General features: G+C 37.5%; 1 protein-coding gene across 3 annotated transcripts; it reads right to left on the minus strand.

Annotated features, from left to right (window-relative positions):
* Nucleotides 1-10,807: 10,807 nt before the first annotated feature.
* On the minus strand, nucleotides 10,808-16,690 carry LOC107830224 (uncharacterized protein At2g27730, mitochondrial-like). Of its 3 annotated transcripts, none has more exons than XM_016657722.2 (4): nucleotides 16,605-16,690; nucleotides 14,160-14,285; nucleotides 11,966-12,004; nucleotides 10,808-11,171 (listed from the first exon to the last, which is right to left on the minus strand). In XM_016657722.2, the coding sequence occupies exons 2-4, from the start codon at nucleotides 14,259-14,261 to the stop codon at nucleotides 10,962-10,964; spliced, it is 351 nt and encodes a 116-aa protein (XP_016513208.1). In that variant the 5' UTR covers nucleotides 14,262-14,285; nucleotides 16,605-16,690; the 3' UTR covers nucleotides 10,808-10,961. The 3 variants fall into 3 exon arrangements, with proteins under 3 accessions (XP_016513208.1, XP_016513206.1, XP_016513207.1); XM_016657720.2 differs by having other exon boundaries at nucleotides 14,160-14,291; nucleotides 16,605-16,689; XM_016657721.2 differs by having other exon boundaries at nucleotides 14,160-14,291; nucleotides 16,561-16,682.
* Nucleotides 16,691-19,692: the final 3,002 nt, after the last annotated feature.

The following is a 19,692-nucleotide window of genomic DNA, read 5'->3' on the forward strand; positions in this document are numbered from 1 at the left end:
CTCGCTTCCGGACAAACTCGGACCTTGAGAAGGAAAGGGGGTGGATTGTTCGGTTGTTGGTACATGGGAGCCCTTTGAAAACCTTGCCCCCGGTTGCCTTGGTTCCCGCCATTGTTCCACCCTCCTTGATTGTTGTTGTTGCCCCAATTATTATTATTACCATGCCAATTTCCTTGGTTGCCTTGATTACCCCAATTGTTGTTTTGGTTGTTGTTATTCCAATTACCTCCGCCTTGTTGTTGGTTGCCCCAATTATCTTGAGGACGCCGTTGTTGGTTTGAAGAGTTACCTCTATTCCGTTGATAGTTGTTGACATATTGGACCTCTTCGCTTTGATCCTCATAGCACTCATTTGAATAACCACCACCATCATTGTTGTTGTCATATTGTTCACAATTACCTTGAGGTTGTTGTCCTCTTTGCCTCCTTTTCAACATAGAAACACCTTCCATTGCGTTGACTTGGCGCGGGTTTTAGACTTGTTGCAATTGCGCCTTTGCCAATTGATTCATAGTTGTTGTAAGCTCGGCTATAGCTTGGCCATGATCGTGCAATTCCTTGTGCAAATGGATGACCGTGGGGTCACCTTGGGGCACGTTTGCTCGACTTTACCATGCCGAAGAGGTGTCGGCCATTTCATCAAGTACATCACATGCCTCTTGGTAAGAAAGTTTCATAAAGTTCCCTCCGGCCAATTGGTTCACGATCCATTGATTTGCGGTGTTGATGCTCCGATAAAAGGTTTGTTGAATCATAGCCTCGGTCATGTCGTTATTAGGGCACTCTTTCACCACTGTTCTATATCTTTCCCATATCTCATGCAAAGGTTCCGTTGGCTCTTGCTTGAAAGCTAAAATTTCATCCCGAAGAGCTGCCATATGACTTGGAGAGAAGAACTTGGCAATAAATTTGTCCGTCAGTTCATCCCATGTTGTAATAGAATGATTGAGGAGCCTTTCTAACCAATCCAATGCTTTACCCCGAAGAGAAAACGGGAAAAGCCTCAATCACAACGCATCCTCGGACACGTTTGTCTGCTTGCTACCCCAACATGTATCCAAGAACCCCTTCAAGTGCTTGTAGGCATTTTGGTCGGAGGCACCCGTGAAATAACCTCTTTGCTCGAGCAAGGTCAGCATAACATTTGTGATTTGAAAGTTCCCCGCCCGGATTCGGGGAGGAACAATAGCACTAGCGTATCCTCGATTTGGTAGAACTCTGGGAGCCACTCTCAGCGGTGCCGGAGGAGGGTATGGAATGTTGTTGTTCTCATTTGCATTTATATTGACATGTCGGCCTCTCCGTGAGACCTCATCTTGTTCTAGATCCTCTACCTCCTCCCCCGCTATCACATTGCCGAGAGGGTCATTTGTATTAAGAGCCATTGTACCTGATTGATTGACACAAACAAAGTTAGTAAATAAGAAGGAAAGAGAAGCAAAACACAATACTAGCTACACAAATAGTCAACACCGTAAAGCTCCCCAGCAACGGCGCCAAAAAATGATCACAGCGGACTCAACCTAAGGAAGAGTGGGCGCTAATACTTTTACCCAATAGTGGTATCTCGGTCAATTTTCCACATGGAGCTTCAATTTGGAGTTGAGTGTTTGTATGGTCTAGGACTATGTTTTAGCTCCTAATTGATCTTCTAACATTTTCGGTTTTCTTTTGACTATCAACTACAATTTATCAACTACAAGTTTAAAGCTAAGTTAGGCTAAGATATTGATTCTAAGTTGTATGCAATATAGAGAAAGACACTAGGGTCGTGGCATGTACCTAGGTGGTCAACTAACGGGTAGAGATTCCTAATGCAAGAATGATGAATATGGGACTTATGCTATAACCGTTGCACTTTTGTACCCACTCTCACACCTCTCGGTAGAGAGAGTGATTTTGCCCAATTGCCTCTCTCGAGACCAATTGGGTAGGCCAATTTGCCCAAGCAACTTATGGTTCAAGTTGGGTAATTACTCTCTCGAGGTTTAACCCGTTAATTGGGACTACCATTCTCATGGGTCCATCCCAATTCCTTGTTGGAATTAATCTTGGGGTCATAGACTCTCTTTCTCAAGAAGAGTCAAAACTCACTAAGCTAGACTTAGTGTTTGCAACCACCAAATCTTAATGAAAACATAAGATTAATCCAAATAACAAATACCCAACATCATTCATGCACTAAACAATCACACTCATTAATTACCCACACTAGAGTTGAGCCACAACCCTAGCTAATGGGTTTAGCTAGCCATAATAGAAACAGAAATTGAAGAAATAGTAGATGAAATTGACATAATAATTAACTACAATGTTAATCTACTCAAATCCACGTTAATACTAGAAGAAATTGCTCAAAATAAGCTAAAACTATGAAATCTCGAGTTCAGCTGCTATCTGATAAAAACCAGAAACTGAAAACTCCCCACCTAAAAAGTAAAATGTTCTATTTATACTACACAGGAAAAATCGAACAAAAATACCCCTGAGGGTCTGGCGCGAACCGCGCACAAATGACGCGCGGCCGCGTAGGGGTTTGGGTCTTTATATCTTGCTTCTGACACTTGGGGACGCGGACCGCGCAAATGCGACACGCGGCCGCGTAGGGCGTTTCCACGCGGACCGCACTGATTAGGTGTGCGACCGCGTGGGCTTTTACCTTGAATGACCGAGTTTCTGACACTCTTGGGCGCGGACCGCGCATCTTGACTTGAAAATTGCATGGTCTCTGAACTATCCTGCGCGGCCGCGTGGCAAAGCAGTGCGGACTGCGCAGGTTGACCTGGAAATTGCCCAGCCTTTGAACTCTCCTGTGCGGCCACGTGACAAATCAGTGCGGACCGCACAGGTCATTTTGTTCCCCACTACAGTTATCTTTTGACACTTGGCAGATTTCACTCCTTTTGAGCCGATCTTTGGTATTTGTCATCTTGTCGCTCAAACCTGTAATCAAGCGCAACTTGTAAGCATTTTGGGACTAATTTATGACAGTTAATGCACAAAGCTTAGGTAAGAATGGGTATAAAACATGTAAAAATCACAGTTATCAGATATATCGGGCAAAAGCTACATGTCTTGGGTGCTTGATGTTGAAATTCATCTTGATGCGATGGGTCTGGCAGACACCATCAAAGACAAAAATCAGGCATCAAACCAAGATCGTGCCAAAGCAATGATATTCCTATGCCATCACCTTGATGAGGGCCTGAAAATGGAATATCTTACTGTTAAAGATCCAGTCATACTGTGGAATAATTTGAAAGATAGATATGACCACCTGAAGATGGTCGTTCTTCCACATGCATGATATGATTGGACTCATCTAAGGCTACAAGATTTTAAATCTATCAGTGAGTATAATTCTGCTATGTTCAGAATTATTTCCCAATTGAAGTTATGTGGTGATAATATTACTGATCATGATATGTTGGAGAAAACTTTCACCACTTTTCATGCCTCGAATATGCTCCTGCAGCAGCAATATCGAGAGATGGGATTTAAAAAGTATTCTGAACTTATCTCACATCTTCTTAGAGCCGAGCAACATAATGGGCTATTAATGAAAAATCATGAAAGCCGACCTACTGGTTCTTGTCCATTCCCTGAAGTGAATGAGACGAACTTCCACTAGGCTAAACGTGGAAAAGGTCGTGGCCCCAGTCGTGGTCATGGTCGTGGTGGGGAAAGAAACACTAATCATGGTAATAATAATGCACCAAAGAACACTCCTCACCACCAGCAATGGAAAAGGAAGGAATAAAAGCATGAAGCGGTGCAAGCACCAAATGCAGAAAATGCATGCTATAGATGTGGAGAAAAAGGGCACTGGTCATGTACTTGTCGTACGCCAAAGCACTTGGTTGAGCTTTATCAAGCCTCCCTAAAGAAGACAGAGAAAAATGCTGAAGCAAATTTTATTTCTGAAGATAATTTAGACTTCATGCATTTAGATGTAACTGATTACCTTGCACTCCCAGAAGGAGAAACAAGTCATGTAATCGGTGGTGAATCTGTAGAAATGTAAATATTTTAATTTTTATTATTTGTAATAGATAGTATGGTTATGTAATTGTTGTACATAAAGAAAAATTATGATTTGATAATGATGTTTACTATAATATATCTTGTTTATGTCATTTTGAAGAATATGGATAACATTATTAGATCAACTTAAACTCTAGCAGAGTTTGCAAGAAATATACAACCACAAGAAGTGGTTATATTTCGTATATCTCATTGTAATTATATTTTGTTAACTACCATAAGTGGTATATGCCTATGATCACCAGAAGTGATAATTTAGGATTTCTATGGTTACAATTGAAGATAAGCTACATAAATATTCTCTATATTAAATGCACGCCTCGATTTGTTCCTGAAGTAGTAAATATTTTAAAAGAGGTTGAGGCATCACAATTTGATGTGATTAATGCGCATTCAGATAATTATGTTCAATTTCCTGAAGGATGAGAACTTTTGATAATATTAATCCATTCCCTGAAGTGAATGTGACAATACGAATAAGTCGGGTAAATATGAACGCGCTCTTGATGTGAATACATTACAATTCACCTCCGGAAGAGTTAATATAATTGAGAGAATATATACTCAATATTTCGTATTTTAAATTTGCTCCTGAAGAAGTAACACAATTGAAATTGCCTCCTGAAGTGGAAAAATATTATGAAGAGGAGTTTTCGTGTGCTTAAACAATTGTTTTACATTGTTTATTTGATTGTGATTTTCTCTCATGACACCAGCAGTGTCTGAGCAATATTTGATAGTACAAAATGTATCAACAACTCCTGAAGAGCTAAATGTTTGCCTAAAGAATACATGACACCAGTAGTGCCAGATAAATATTAGATTGTGGATAATAAATGAAGGCTCTCGAAGAGCTTATATACAAATATATCATTCATATTATATGATTATGGTCAAAACATATGTTGTAGTAAACCTGAAGTTTACTAATACAAATGGCTATCATATTGAGACTACAAATGATTGGAAGATTGATAATCTTCATGTTTCCACAATCATAGGGGGTAAAATAATATGTATGTGAGAAGTTACCCGCCTTATTCTTTAATTTGTACTATATCATGTATCACAGTAAACCAGAAGTTTACTAAAAGTTTATGCCATAGTAAACCAGAAGTTTACTAAGAGATAGCATATGACATGATAAACTTGAAGTTTTCATTTGCCATTTTTAAATGAGCTATTTGAGAATTCAGATAAACATATACTAAAGAACTAGAAGATTCTTCAGGAATTCTCATGTGTTGCTTGTTCTCATAATGAATTGATTATACCAGCTAAAGTTGGGACTAAGACCCCTGATTCTGAAATATATAAAAGGTGAATATGGGCCCGTTCACCTATCATGTGAACCACTTATAGGTGCATATATGAGATGGTTACATGTGTAATTATTGTCAACCTGCAGTTTGGCATTTGGAATTGCTTTTCTCGATTAAGAGCATAATTTTCAGATTATGAAATCAAGACAGTTCATCTTGATAATGCTGGTTTATATCCAAGCTGGTTTAGCATTGAATACCTCCTATTAATGGCTAAACCATTGCTTATGAGAACAAAGATTCATGTGTTGGTCTAAGATTTTTTAAGTTGCATATACCAGCACTTGTATGCATCAGATCAACAATATATGATAAATCCTCCCTTCACAATTGGTTTAGGATCAGAAACCAAATATTTTTACTATCTTTTGTTGCGTGGTATATGATTAATTTCTCTACCATAATACACAAAGATATGTTTCCCAAAGATGATTGGGGATATATGTTAGTTTTTCTAACATTTGGGGGATGGAATAAACAGTTGAAAAATATGCTATATGAATCGAATTATCATGATCCTCACTTAGAAGATAATTCAAGTCGAATGCCAGAAGCATTTGCTGATCCAAAATTAAATATCATATTTCAGCTGCAAATGCTCCTATTAAAATTAAAGTCCCTGAAGGATAGAGTTTACTGTACGCATGAAGCGTGGTAGACCAATCGGTTCCAAAGGTAACAATCCTTGAAAAATAGTAGGAGCTAATGATCAAAATGAGGAGGAAATAAGCTCTAGAAGAGCCCACGACATAACATTTCATGAAACTCCCGAAAAAGTTCAGGTACCTGAAAATAAAGAAAGTGATGAGATCTCCACAAGTTATGTCGCTTCGGAACTGACACAAAATGATCGTTGATGATATATTTAATACAATATAGTGCACAATATTGTAAAAGATTGTGAAGATCGGACTAGCAGTCCAGACACTTGAAGATGTCATACCATTTAGATACAAGTCTTAACCTATATGACTTATTTGGCTAAATCTATATAAAGATCCTTGAAGGATTGAAAATGCTCGAAGCATATAATTCAAAGTCTTGAGAAATGTACTCGATCAAATTATAAAGATCTTTGTACGGTTTAAAGCAATCTGTGCGCGTGTGGTATAATCGCCTCAGTAAATATTTGCTGAAAGAAAGTTACATAAATTATGTTATTTGTCCATGTATTTTTAGAAAGAAAATGTCATCAAAATTTGTTACACTTGTTGTTTATGTTGGTGACATAAATCTTATTGGAACTCCGGAAGAGCTCCAAAAGGGTCTTAAAAATACTTTTACATGGACAAAGTGTACCCATTAAGTACACCAATGAATATTCAATCACTTGAAGTGAATAAGGATTTGTTCCAACCTCTAGAAGAGGATGAGGAGCTCCTTGGTCCTGAAATACTCTATCTCGGTGTAGATGGTGCACTTATTTATCTTGCTAATGCTAACAAAAGTGGTACAGATCGTACTGGTAATGCAGATGCAGGTTATTTATCCGATACCCATAAAGCTCGACTTCAAACCGGCAAGCAGGGAGTGCATATGATTGAGATCAGTGATTCATTCGAGAAACATGTGGGTTGGAATGTGATAAAAGACTCACAATATTATACGGAGACAATGTTTCATGCATAGCACTATTAAAGGGAGGATTTATAAAAGGAGATAGAATGAAGAACATTTCACCAGAATTATTCTACATACATGATCTTCAGGAAAATTGTGACATTGATGTGCATCAAATTAGTTCAAGTGACAATCCAGCAGATTGTCTTTACCAACATCAATTTTTGAGAATATGGTATACAAGATTGGAATGCGGAGACTCAAATATTTGAAATAAGGTTTTCTTCAGGGGGAGTAAAATGCGCGTTGTACTCTTTTTCCCTTACTAAGGCTTTTCCCACAGGGTTTTCCTTATAAGGTTTTTAACGAGGCAGTCAACAATGCGTATTACTAAATATGTGTACTCTTTTTCCTTCACTAGGATTTTTTCCCACGTGGTTTTTCCTAGTAAGGTTTTAATGAGGCACATCATCTTTTAATGAACATCCAAGGGAGAGTGTTATAAATATATTATATTATGGATGTTCATTTAGTACTCCGTTATAAATAAGCTTCCTGAAGAAGCTTATCCATATGGGACTCCACCGTAAATATGTTTATCTATTTAAGTACTCTATTGGAAATAAGCTTCCTGAAGAAGCTTATCACTTCGATACCCGGTTATGGATAAACGCTATCCCTAGAAGATTATTCATACCGGGTATAATAAGCTTATCCTTTCAGTATCCAATTATGGATAAACGTTACCCCCGGTAGAAGATTATCCATACCGGGTATAATAAGCTTATCCTTTCAGTACCCAGTTATGGATAAACATTACCTCCGGTAGAAGATTATCCATATCGGGCATAATAAGCTTATCATTTTAGTACTCCGTTATGGATAAACATTGCTCTCAGTAGAAGATTATCCATATATGGTATAGTAGCAGCTTACACAGCAGCTTCCTTTCTTCTATAAATAGAAGAGATTTCAGTTCATTATGTACATCAGTTTGAATTCGAATAATATATTAGTTTCTCTCTATACTTGTCTTTACTTTATAGTCTTTATTTTATAACAAACCACCGTTAGCTGAGGCTAAAATTGTGGATGGCAATAATGATGAAAAAGAGGACAAAGATTTTGAAAAACATCCTTCTTTTACTACTACGTCTAGACAAGTGACGGTTTTTCCAAAACAAAAGAAAGTCAAGGTAGCCCTTTTTCTTTAATTTTCTCATTTAACATTTTTGTTTCTTCAAACATCGGTTTTTTTTTTTAAATAATTGTGGTGTCAGATCTTAGCTTGCATTTACCTTGATTAATTTTACGGGTTTTGTTGCCTCCCACTTTTTTGGATAGCTGTGGTGTTCGGGCGAGTTTACTTGTACTTCGATTAATTTTACGGATTCTATTACTTCTTCTATTACTTTCCACTCCCACCAACACAGGTATCGGATAGTCTATTCACCAAGTCTTTGTTTTGGATAATTATGGTGTCCGGGCCAGCTTGCGCGCACCTCAATTAATTTTAGGGGTTTTGATATCTCTTATTATTTGGATAATCGTGATGTTTAACCAATTTATGTGCACCTCGAGTAATTTTATCGGTTCGGCTACCGGATAGTATCTATCCATCAAGGCTTGAACTTATAAAAAAAAAAAATCACCTCTTATTCTGATTTTTTGCTTGTATTTTGCAATCGGATAATCTGTCCATCAAGGCTTGATGAGAAAAATCACCTCTTGTTTTGATTTTTGCCTGAATTTGAACTTAAGATCTCGCACTATAAATACATTTTTTCTTGAATTTGAACCTAATATTTTTTTCTTGAATTTGAACCTAAGAGCTCCCACTATAAACACCAGCTTCTCTTATTGAAGAAAAGTCTTGACAAATGAATCTAGTTTTCTCAGAATTTTGTTTAATTTTAATTCGGAAAAGGCCTAAAAATGCCACTCAATTTTCAGAAATGATTTATCAATGCCATCCATTAAAAAATTGCTATTTACATGCCACTGCCGTTACAGAAATGGCTCATCTATGCCATTATTTGACTAACAGCTAGAATTTATTTTTAAATATTTATAAGACTTGAATTTCCACGTGTCCTGTCATTATTGATCCGAATTAACCTATGCCCCACTTAATTCTAACTTTGGTTAGGTCCATCTACCCAAACCCATCCCGGTTAAAACAAAACCAAATCCTCCTTCACTCTCCAGTCGTTTTCCCCAAATCAGCAACCCTAAAACCTCCATTAAATCCAATTTCTCCATTATCTTTTTGAAATTGTAACCCTAGCTCCATTAAATCCTTTCATCTAGTTTAGAGAGTGGGAAGTAGCCATTTCCTCCAATTGGAAAATGAAATGGGTTTCGGTTCATGACCTCCTGAGAAATCAATTTGAGACTATAATCATATCCAGCATCTTCACAATCTATGTCAAATTGAAACTCCTCATCCACTTCAGACTTGGGAGAAAGAATCTCCCTTTTAGTAATCAGCCTTCTTGCCTCCAAGCAAACAACTTCAAGCTCACTTGGTTCCTCCTCCTCACTACGGAATTTCCTGCTCATCATCTCACCAATTTCAGCAAGGCAGAAGCCATAAGCAGCGGCTTCCTTGAGAAAAATGGTGGAAAGGGCCAAGACACGAAGGGCTAATTTTTTATTTGGGGAAAATGACCGGAGAGAGGGGATTTGGAAGGGTTAGGTTTGGTCTTGGGTTGAGTTGATTATTTGGGTAAAAACTTAATCAGGTGAGGTTTGGGTTAATTAACCTAACCGAGGTTAAAATTAAGTGGGGCATGGGTTAATTCGGACCAATGAAGACATTACACGTGGAAATGTTAGTGTTAAAAAAATTTAAAAAAAAAATTGTGCCATTAGTTTAATAATGGCATAGATGAGCCATTTCTGTAATGGCAGTGGCATGGAGATAGCAATTTTTTAACGGATGGTATGAATACCATTTCTGAAAGTGAGTGGCATTTTTAGGCCTTTTCCGATTTTAATTTATTTGTTTACCACTAAAATATTTTATTTTATTTTTGTAGAAGGAACAAGACAATAGATGAATAGAGCAAAGAAGGAAGAAAGGACAGTTGAAAGTATCAAGTCAAACCTTTTGATTTCAGGCGCTGTAATTGTGATTGTTGGAGCTCTTTTTGCCATATCTAAGAAGTTACGAGAGTCGTAACGAATCAATCTTCTCCTTATGTAAAAAGCTAAACCCTCTGCATGCAAACCTTGGAAGGAAACAAAAAAGTTTATCCAAATTTTTCTTTTTTGTTGAAAGAAAAATGGTTTTCTTCTCTTCTGTCTGTAGTGAAGTTGCATTACTGTGAATATATTGAAACTATAATGTATTTACGATGGGTAACATTTAGTTATCTTATCTTATTTATAACTAGCTGGAATGGTTTTTTTAGGTCTTAACAACTTCTGTTGAGGCAATTCTTACTTGTTCAGCGCTGCCTCGCTCATCGCACTGAACATCCTCCCTTTGAATAGTCCTAAAAGTTGTGAATCCAAGGAAATATCAAGCAGAAGAAAACAATGCGACGTCACTCTAATATGGAAAGGAAGCAGATAAGAGTCCAAACCGCGTCTAGTAGATTTCCTGTTCCGCTCATCCCTTCATCAGCTCAATCATCCAGTAGACTTCTTGTTCCGCTCATCCCTTCACCAGCTATTTCATAGTGATACTATACTATTAGCTATGTTCCTAAACATGGAATGGATGGCGGAACGTAGGTGGTTAGAGATTGGAAATTAGCAACCATCTGTTGAAGGCCAATGAAACAGATGGACAATGAGCTGCTTTCTTCCCGTGATATCAACAGGTTATGACAGGTAGAAAAGGCGAAATACAGGCATTGAAGTCGAGCATAATAGCCGCTGATCAAACTTAACTTTCAATATGCTCTAATATGGACGCGATATTGTATGTGCTGCCTGCCGCGGGTAGAAACCATATCAAAAGGACATGAGATGAAAAAGTTTTGATACATGATCATGTTTTGTTTTAGTTGACTATGAATGACTACTTCAGTCCTGCACTTCTTCAGCCTTCTTGTCCTTTGACAGAAGATACCAACCGAGAGCACCAACACCAGTTACTAGTCCAGCTACTACAGCATAGTTCCGATACTTGTCGTCAGATACCCCGGGCGTTGAGGAGGTCTGTGCACTTGCAGTAGCATCAGTTACTGATCCTGACCCGCCAGAGCTTGTTGCAGCTTGTTCTGGCTTAGGACCCTTCAAAAATTAAGACATCAGGCAGGAATTTTAGGTAAAATTCAAAGGAAAAAGTAACACATTCAAAGAAAGGTAAAGAATAGGAAGGGTACATAAACAGACTTTCAAACTTGGCATCAGCGGGCGAGCATGCCCTCCTACTTTGGGTGGGCACAAGTAAGCACCTCAACTTGTATGAAGTTGAACACGTAAACACAAATGCTGACGTGGCACCAAAATTTTGGTGTCTAGATGATGATTTTGTTAGTTGGAGCATTCAACTGATAAAGTGGAGATAAATTGAGGTGCCTACTTGTGTACGCCCAAAATTGAAAGGCATACTTGCCAGCTAAGGCCAAGTTCGAGTACCTATTTATATATTATGCCTACAGAATAGGATGTTTTTATTAAACGAGCTGCACTAAGCTAAGAGTTTCTGTAAGAGAAGAGGTTTTTCTTAACATTGAAAATTAGGCAACAAACATTGAAGGGGCTATCATGACCTCTCATTCTAAAAATGAAAAGGTGAAAGGAAAAGGTCATTCTAAAATTTTAGTTTTCCATTCTCCTTGTTTTTTTTTTCCGATTCCGTTCAGCGTAAAGAAGAGGATAATTGTCCTTGAGATTCTCAGATCAACACTTGAAATGGCAAAAAATTATGAAAAGCAAGAAATATACACAAACCCAACTAGACAAGTAGTATGATGGATTTTAACTCATGTATTTCACGCCATCCTAGTGGCTTTCTTTAGTAATCAATCAACACACCAAGAGAGAGAAAAATAATCGATCAGTATATCAGGAAAAAAACATACCTTACGTGCAAGCTTCTCCAACTTCTCCTTCTCAACTTTCTAAGAAGTCAAACAAGACATTAACTAGTTAGACAACTGAAAGACAGAGATAACGCAGACACATCTAGTATGATAAAAAAACTTCAGAATAAAGCATCAAAAAAAACTTTTGAGTTATGACCCCCTTATCCGACCGAAGTATCGAAATGACATAAAAAATACACAACCAGCATATAATAAACTATATGCTTGTTTGCTAAGTTTCTCGGACACGGGTACGGGTGTCCGACACGGGTGTGGATCTAGAGGTCGGATCCTTCGAAATGTAAATTCTAAGATTCGAGGATACGGATCCTAGTATGAACACGAGTGCCGGGATCCGGCTAAATTTAATTCAAAAAAAATAAAAATATAAAAATATCTCTAAATCTGTAAGAAATTTAGTGGAATACTTACGTATAGCTTGTAAAATGTGGATTTCTTTTTTGTTCTCAAGTTGTAAATAAGTAAAGGATTGATGTCGTAGATAAGGTATGTTATTTTCTTCAAATTTATCCTAGTTTTGGTTCTGATCTCGGAAACCAAATTGTATCTTGTATCGAATTTTACCGTCGCTTGTGGTCAAAGTACCCAAAGGTGTTTGACCAAATCCGGTACGGATCCCATACCCACACTCATACTAATGTCATGTCGACACGGGTGCGGCACCTAAACTAAAGTGTCGAAGCAACTTAGCTTGTTTGCTAAAACTACAAAATATAGCCTAAGAAATAACTTCTTTCCTTTTACTGAAGCAAGAAGGGGTGGTGAAAGTTACACATATCTTTTCATTTCTATATTCTCGTGAAAAAATGAACTATTATATCCAAACAAGTCATATCATTAAGGGTAAAATTGGGATGCTCATTTAATAATTTCGAAATAGAGAAAGATATAATTCATCTTGTGACAGACTAAAAAGAAAGGCCAAATACATAGACAACCCATTAAACTTGGCCCAATTTTTCATTTTGGCACTTTAACTCAGCTTTGTTCCATTTTGGCCCTCCAACCCCATTTTTTTTGTTCCACTTTGACACAAAAGCCGACTAGATTCCATGTGTGATTTGTCTCACCCTTGTAGGCGTGTGAGAGCCATTTTTTAAGCCAAATTTCATACTCCCAACGTAGAGGCAGGTCCAGAATTTAATCCTATGGATTCAATTTTAATGTTTTTAGCATTGAACCCATTATATTTTTAAAGTTATTGGCTTATATCTATTGTTTATACAATTTTAATGAATTTTTACATATAAATTTTTACTCCGCGTTGAAAGTTATGGGTTCAGTTGAACCCGTAGTTATTACTGAAAATATATAAAAAAATATTTTTTCCACGTGAGGGGGGCAGAAAAAAACGAAAAAAATAATAATTTGAAATTACAAAAAAAAAAATTGTTGGGGGTGGGGGTAGCCAGATGGATACTTGTTCGCGCTGCATTTTTACCTGGGATAAAAGTTTTTGTGTCAAAGTGGAACAAAAGAACCCATTATATTTTTAAATGTTATGGGTTTATATCTATTTTTTTACAATTTTAACGAATTTTTACATACAAATTTTTACTCCGCGTCGAAAGTTATGCGTTCAGTTGAACCCGCAGTTATTACTGAAAATATATTTAAAAAAAATATTTTTTCCCCGGGATGTGGGCAAAAAAAACGAAAAAAATAATAATTTGAAATTACAAAAAAAAAATTGCGGGGGGGGGGAGCAGTGGGGTGGGGGTAGCAGCTGGGTATTTGCACGCGCTGCATTTTTACCTGGGAGAAAAAATTTGGTACCAAAGTGGAACAAAAGAAATGGGGTTGGAGGGCCAAAATGGAACAAGGCTGAGTTAAAGTGCCAAAATAAAAAATTGGTCCAAGTTTAATGGTGTGTATATGTATTTGGCCAAAAAGAAAAGTAAAATGGGACAGAAAGTAATTGATAAATACTCTAGTTGATGTTTGATGATCATGCAAAAGAAACAATGGGTGGATAACTAAAATTGATAGCCTAGTACGGTGATACTCAAAATCAAGATTGAATAAGCAACATGAGAATGAGAAAGATCAAACATCTAAAATAGTACACACTACACATCACTGAACCATTGCGCCAATTATGTGATAGACCAAAAAAGTACACCATATACACTTGATTTTAGGCACGTTATTAAGCAAAACTGAATATCACCTTGATGTAGACATTTTCAGCTGCTCTTTCCTCCTCGCCTAGCACCTTGCCACTGCTGGAGAGCCTACGAGAAACATACCTGAAAGCATTCCTGGCTGCCATCTCAGTTTTGTCTCCAAAGTCTTCCTGCAGCTGAAACAGTCAGCAAATGAGTTTATTACAGAGATTTTAATGGATGTTCAGAGTAAGTGTTCAAAACATTGAGTAAATGTGTCCTTTTTCCTTTCCTTTGTTTAGATTCATTCCAGCATCATATATGCCTTCTTAATCAATAATTTCTATAATTGCTAATTGATAACTTGCAACAGACATATGCATATGGGTTTTCACAGGATAGCGGAGCAAGAGAGCAAAGGTGCTTCCATCATGACAGAGACGATGTTACTCCCACAAAATGTTCGTATAGGCATATTATATCAACTAGGAACAGTATCACGCAGTTTTACTGCATATGTCAGTGTCAAAGACAAAGAGCAGAAGAGCGCAAGTGTCAACACAAATTGAACTGCACGTTTTCAGTATCTCGTTCAAATTAGTGACTAGTTTCTTATTCCAATTTTGTATCTCCCATAACTCTACTTTAGAAACTGTTCTTGAATGATCTATTCATATTCACACAAATGGATGCTCTTTTTAAGACATGTTCGAGACATACTAATTCCATAAGTCAACTGTTTGTCGGAGACGAAGTAGAACAGTGTATTCATCCTATAGGTTTATGCATTACCGTTTTAGATAACTATATGCAGCCGTAGTTGCACTCTATAGACCACAATAAGTTTTGTAAGCAGCAACTAGGTTATCAGGTGCACTCTACAGACCACAATAAGTTCTATACACAGCAACGTAATTGATAACCGCCGGAGAAAACAATTGAAGCTTATTAACACAAATGGTATTTTATCACCATACACATGCTGATGAGTTATAGCCTTGAACTTCGAACAGCCACTCGCTATTCATGCTCTATCGAACATATCAATCAATTTCAATCAACAATTTATGACTCTTATCACAAACTAGCTAGGATGTGCGGGCACACTAGAATGGATAAGATTAGGAATGATGATATTCGGGAGAAGGTGCATGTGGCTCCCATTGATGACAAGATGCGGGAAGCGAGACTCAGATGGTTCGGGCATGTTCAGAGGAGAAGCCCAGATGCACCTGTTAGAAGATGTGACCAGTTGGTTGTGGAGGGCACGAGAAGAGGTAGAGGGCGACCTAAGAAGTATTGGAGAGAGGTAATCAGGCAGGATATGGCGAGGCTTCAGATTTCCGAAGGCATGACACTGGATAGGGAGATGTGGAGATCGAGTATTAGGGTTGTAGGTTAGGTACCAGTCTGGTAGGGTTTTTGTCTAGGATAGTTAGTGGCAATGTTGTGTCTTACTATTTCACTTTTCAGCGCAGGAACTATTTACTAGCTATCGATTTTGCTTTGCATCTTTCTTCTAAAGTTTATGTTGTTCCTGTTTTCATATGATTTCTTTGTTGATACTAATATTGTCTCCTTTTTGTCTTTTTACTTTCTTGAGCCGAGGGTCTTTCGGAAACAGCCTCTCTACCCCTTCGGGGTAGGGGTAAGGTTTGCGTACACACTACCCTCCCCAGACCCCATTAATGGGATTTTGCTGGATTGTTGTTTTTGTTGTTATCACAAACTAGCTAGGATCTAAATCATCTGTATCAGTTCCTCTCTATTCAGACTCACATTCCAAGGTGAACACGTCCCAACAAATTCAGCAATTAGAGGTTTCATAGTAGTGTATAGACTATAGTTTTCCCTAGCAATCAACCTACCATGACCAGAAGCAGATTGCAAATTTGAACTTTATGGATTCGAGTTCGGAATTCTACCACAACTCATTCGATATATTGGGTTCAAAATCAATTAGTTGTACTAACTTAGTGAATATTTGAATACATATATAGTGTTCGAGACAAAGCTACTGGTCTCGGATGAACCCATAAGTTGCAACCTACATCCGGTCCTGACTGCGACTATCCTATGATGACATATATGTATCTAGTTGGGCCTTTATGTACACATACTATATGTCAAATCCCTTTCACTTCTTTATGTATTTACTTCTTTTACATTTCGAACCCGTTAGTGAAAATCCTGTTATGTCGATACATACTACACACACACACACACTCGACAACTATCTGGAAATGAAACGAACATATATGCAAATATAAACGCATGAAACTAGAAAGCTCTACAAATCAAATGAGAAAAAAATCGTAAAATCAAAACAGTTAAAGAAAAATTTCAACAATGAAACATCTACTTACGAAACAGAAGCAGCTTAATAAATGCAGAAAAACTAATTCTCACTGCATAAAGCCACGCATTAAGCAATCGAAGTAGGATAAAAATTGTTGAAATAAATACCTAAAAATAAAGCCCTAACAATTCAACAGCATATAAAAGCTGACCTTGTTGTTTCAGGTGGAAAGAGAAAATGTAGAGAGAGAAAGTGACTTGACTTGGCGAAGAAGAAGAAGAAAAGTGATGTGCCAGTTTCCCAAATGGGGCTTTCGTCGGATCTAAAGAACATTTAATGGGCCGGCCCAGAGTTTTTTCATGGGCCTATAGCTGTTTGGTTTTCGGACTAAAACTCGGATAAATTTCAAAAATAGTCATTTTACGGACTTGTAATTGAAAAAAACCACAGATTCAGAAGTTATTGAAAAGTAGCCAATTGGAATCCATAACACTATCATGGATTTTAACAAACATAGAAATATCTAAATATTTTACTTGTTTAAATTCGAAATCCATGACATTATCATTTGATATGTTCGCATTAAAAGTGGCTAAACACTGGCTAATTTTTCGAAAAGCAATCAAAAAGGTGGTTAGTCCGTACAATCTTTACCTAAAAACTGACGACAGAAGTAAGCCCATATTTCAGAAGACATGCCCTCCCCCCCCCCCCCCCCCCCAAAAAAACCCCGGCCCCCCACCTGGTCCCCCGTGTCATTTTTGTAGTTGTTTTTTTTTCCTTGAAACATATTGTTTTGAAAAGTGAATAAGATTTAAAGTTAATGAACTCAACGTGTTGGAGATTTGTTATGTACTTCCTATTAGTATGAAATTATCTCTCCTATCCTAATCCGTTTTTATGAAGATTGACACCTTATCATTTTAGATTTTAAGATTCTTAAAATAATCCAGTTATATAAAGATTGACGTGCATTCTATTTATAACCTTAAATGATATATTTTTATAAGAATTAATATGACATATTGACCTTTCGGGGTTGCCCAGTTGGTTTGGAGGGTGGCCATCTATACGGATGACCTGGGATCGATTCCCTCCTCAATGCCTTCTGGGTTGAACTTGTCGCACAGGGCTTGCCTAGTGCGGTTTACAACCCTGTGTGGTTTGCAGGCTATCAGGGGAAGGTTTACCCAGTGCCCAGAGGCTGTGGTAGTAGGGCTGTTCATTCAGATCGGATATCCGAAATCCGAACCGATCCATTCAATTTTGAATTTCGGATTTCGGATTATGTTTATTAAAATTTCGGATTTCGGATCGGATTTCGGATTGGTATATTTTAATACAATCCAATCCGAAATCCGAAATTATTAGGACATATATAAATACTACACTTTAATTTACATCAACCTCCAAGTTATTACCTTTACAATTGCTAGATTTAGCTATATTGGCACCATAGTACTCTCATAATTGCATAAACATGAATTTTTCTTAATGTATTGCTTCTTTTACAAAGAAAATATACATATTAGTTTAACTTTGAGGCAAAATAATACGATCTGATATCCGATCCGATCCAAACTTTAAAATCCGATCCGATCCGATCCGATATAATTCGGATTGCATTTTCTAGAATCCGAAATCCGAAATTCGAATCCGAAATATGCTAAATACGATCCTACCTAGGAAATAGGCTGACTTCCTACTTCTGTTCCTACCTAGGAAGGCTGTCCAAGAATCTCCTTATTTACATTAGCACTACTGTCGGCTTCAGAGTTTTCTTCACTAGTTTGTACGTTGTCGTTTACAACAACAACAACAACGACCAAGTATAAATCCCACAAGTGGGGTCTGGGGAGGGTAATATGTACGCAGACCTTACCCCTACCCAAAAGGGTAGAGAGACTGTTTCCAGGAGACCTTCCCATTGTCGTTTCCATTTTCTATTTGTCGCTCTTTCTGGTTACCCTTCCCATTTTCAGCAGGTTCATCTGTCTGCTCAACCCTTTTGCTAGATTCTGTAGACGACGATGATCCTGAGTTCCTTTTAGACTTGCTGCCACTGTACTCTGTGAAAGGGGGAAAGAGGGAGAAAAGAAAAGATAAGCGATGAATTCACCAACACTGAAATATGCCTCGAGATGGTTTATGTAAGGGTATCATAGTGCCTCAATTTGAACTAGATAACTCAGACAACATAACTGACACTGAGAAAGTTTGGATTACACAACTACAACCACACAGAGCAATATGATGATCTTCTTACCCTTCCCATTTTCAGCAGGTTGATCTTTCTGCTTAGTCTTTTTGCTAGAATCTGCACCAGTTGATGATCCTGACTTTCTTTTAGACTTGCTTTGTCTCAACTCTGTGAAGAGGAAAGAAGTAGAAAAGAAAAAGAACAAGGGAATGATAGCAATGAGTTCACCAACATTGAAATATCGCTAGAGATGGACTAGTTAAGGGTATCATATTGCCTCAATTTGAACTAGATAACTCAAACATAATTGACACTGACAAAGTTTGAGAGACAAAGATACTAGCAAAGTTAATTGTTTAAATTTTTTTAAATTACGATGGAAAAACTATCACTTTCAGAGTGCTTGGTAGCAATAAGCATGGCGTAGAGAGAGATAATGTACTTTGTAACTCTCCAATTTTTCAACCCCAGTATATTCTTATGCAGAAACCTACGTGGAGAAATTTTTTTTTGAATTGGTAACTATTGTATATATTATAAAAATCAGTACATAGGTTGCACTGAAAACCAAATTTACGTTGAGAGAATTTATAGATATTCTAATTTGAGACCTAGCAGGATCCTAGAATGTCTATTATTGTCAATGTATCTTCTGTGTACATCTGTTTGCACCAAAAACAAAATAGAAGAATACAATTGAGTTTGATCTTCTGCAGTGAATTGCTTCTGTCTTCAAAACATCTAGTGTTCCTTTCCCTCCAGACTGTCCACCAAATACATGCCGGAACAGTCCTCCATCTATCTCTGCTAGTTGCTTCAGCTCCAGCTTCTTCCCAGCTATAAATGACATCTTTAATCCTGTATGGCATTGACCATGAAATACCCCTAAGACTAATAAAGATTTTCCATAGTTAGTCTGTAATCTTGCAATGTAGAAACAAATGGTTGACAGTTTCTGCATTTTCCCCACACAGAAAACATCTTGAACACAGAGAAATTCCCCTTTTTATGAGATTATCCTGGGTTAAAACCGCCTCCTTTGCTAGTAGCCAAGTGAAGCAGGCTACCTTGTATGGAATCTTTGTTTTCCATATATGTT

Source organism: Nicotiana tabacum, chromosome 22 (genome assembly GCF_000715075.1).
Source record: "Nicotiana tabacum cultivar K326 chromosome 22, ASM71507v2, whole genome shotgun sequence".
Classification (NCBI taxonomy): domain Eukaryota; kingdom Viridiplantae; phylum Streptophyta; class Magnoliopsida; order Solanales; family Solanaceae; genus Nicotiana; species Nicotiana tabacum.

Bases quoted from the DNA above. Each gene is read 5' to 3' on its own strand.
- LOC107830224 (XM_016657722.2), bottom strand. From the start codon at position 14,261: ATGGCAGCCAGGAATGCTTTCAGGTATGTTTCTCGTAGGCTCTCCAGC. The intron at 12,005-14,159 runs GTGATATTCAGT...TTGACTTCTTAG, and splicing joins CTGAAAATGTCTACATCAAG to AAAGTTGAGAAGGAGAAGTT. The intron at 11,172-11,965 runs GTATGTTTTTTT...TAATTTTTGAAG, and splicing joins TGGAGAAGCTTGCACGTAAG to GGTCCTAAGCCAGAACAAGC.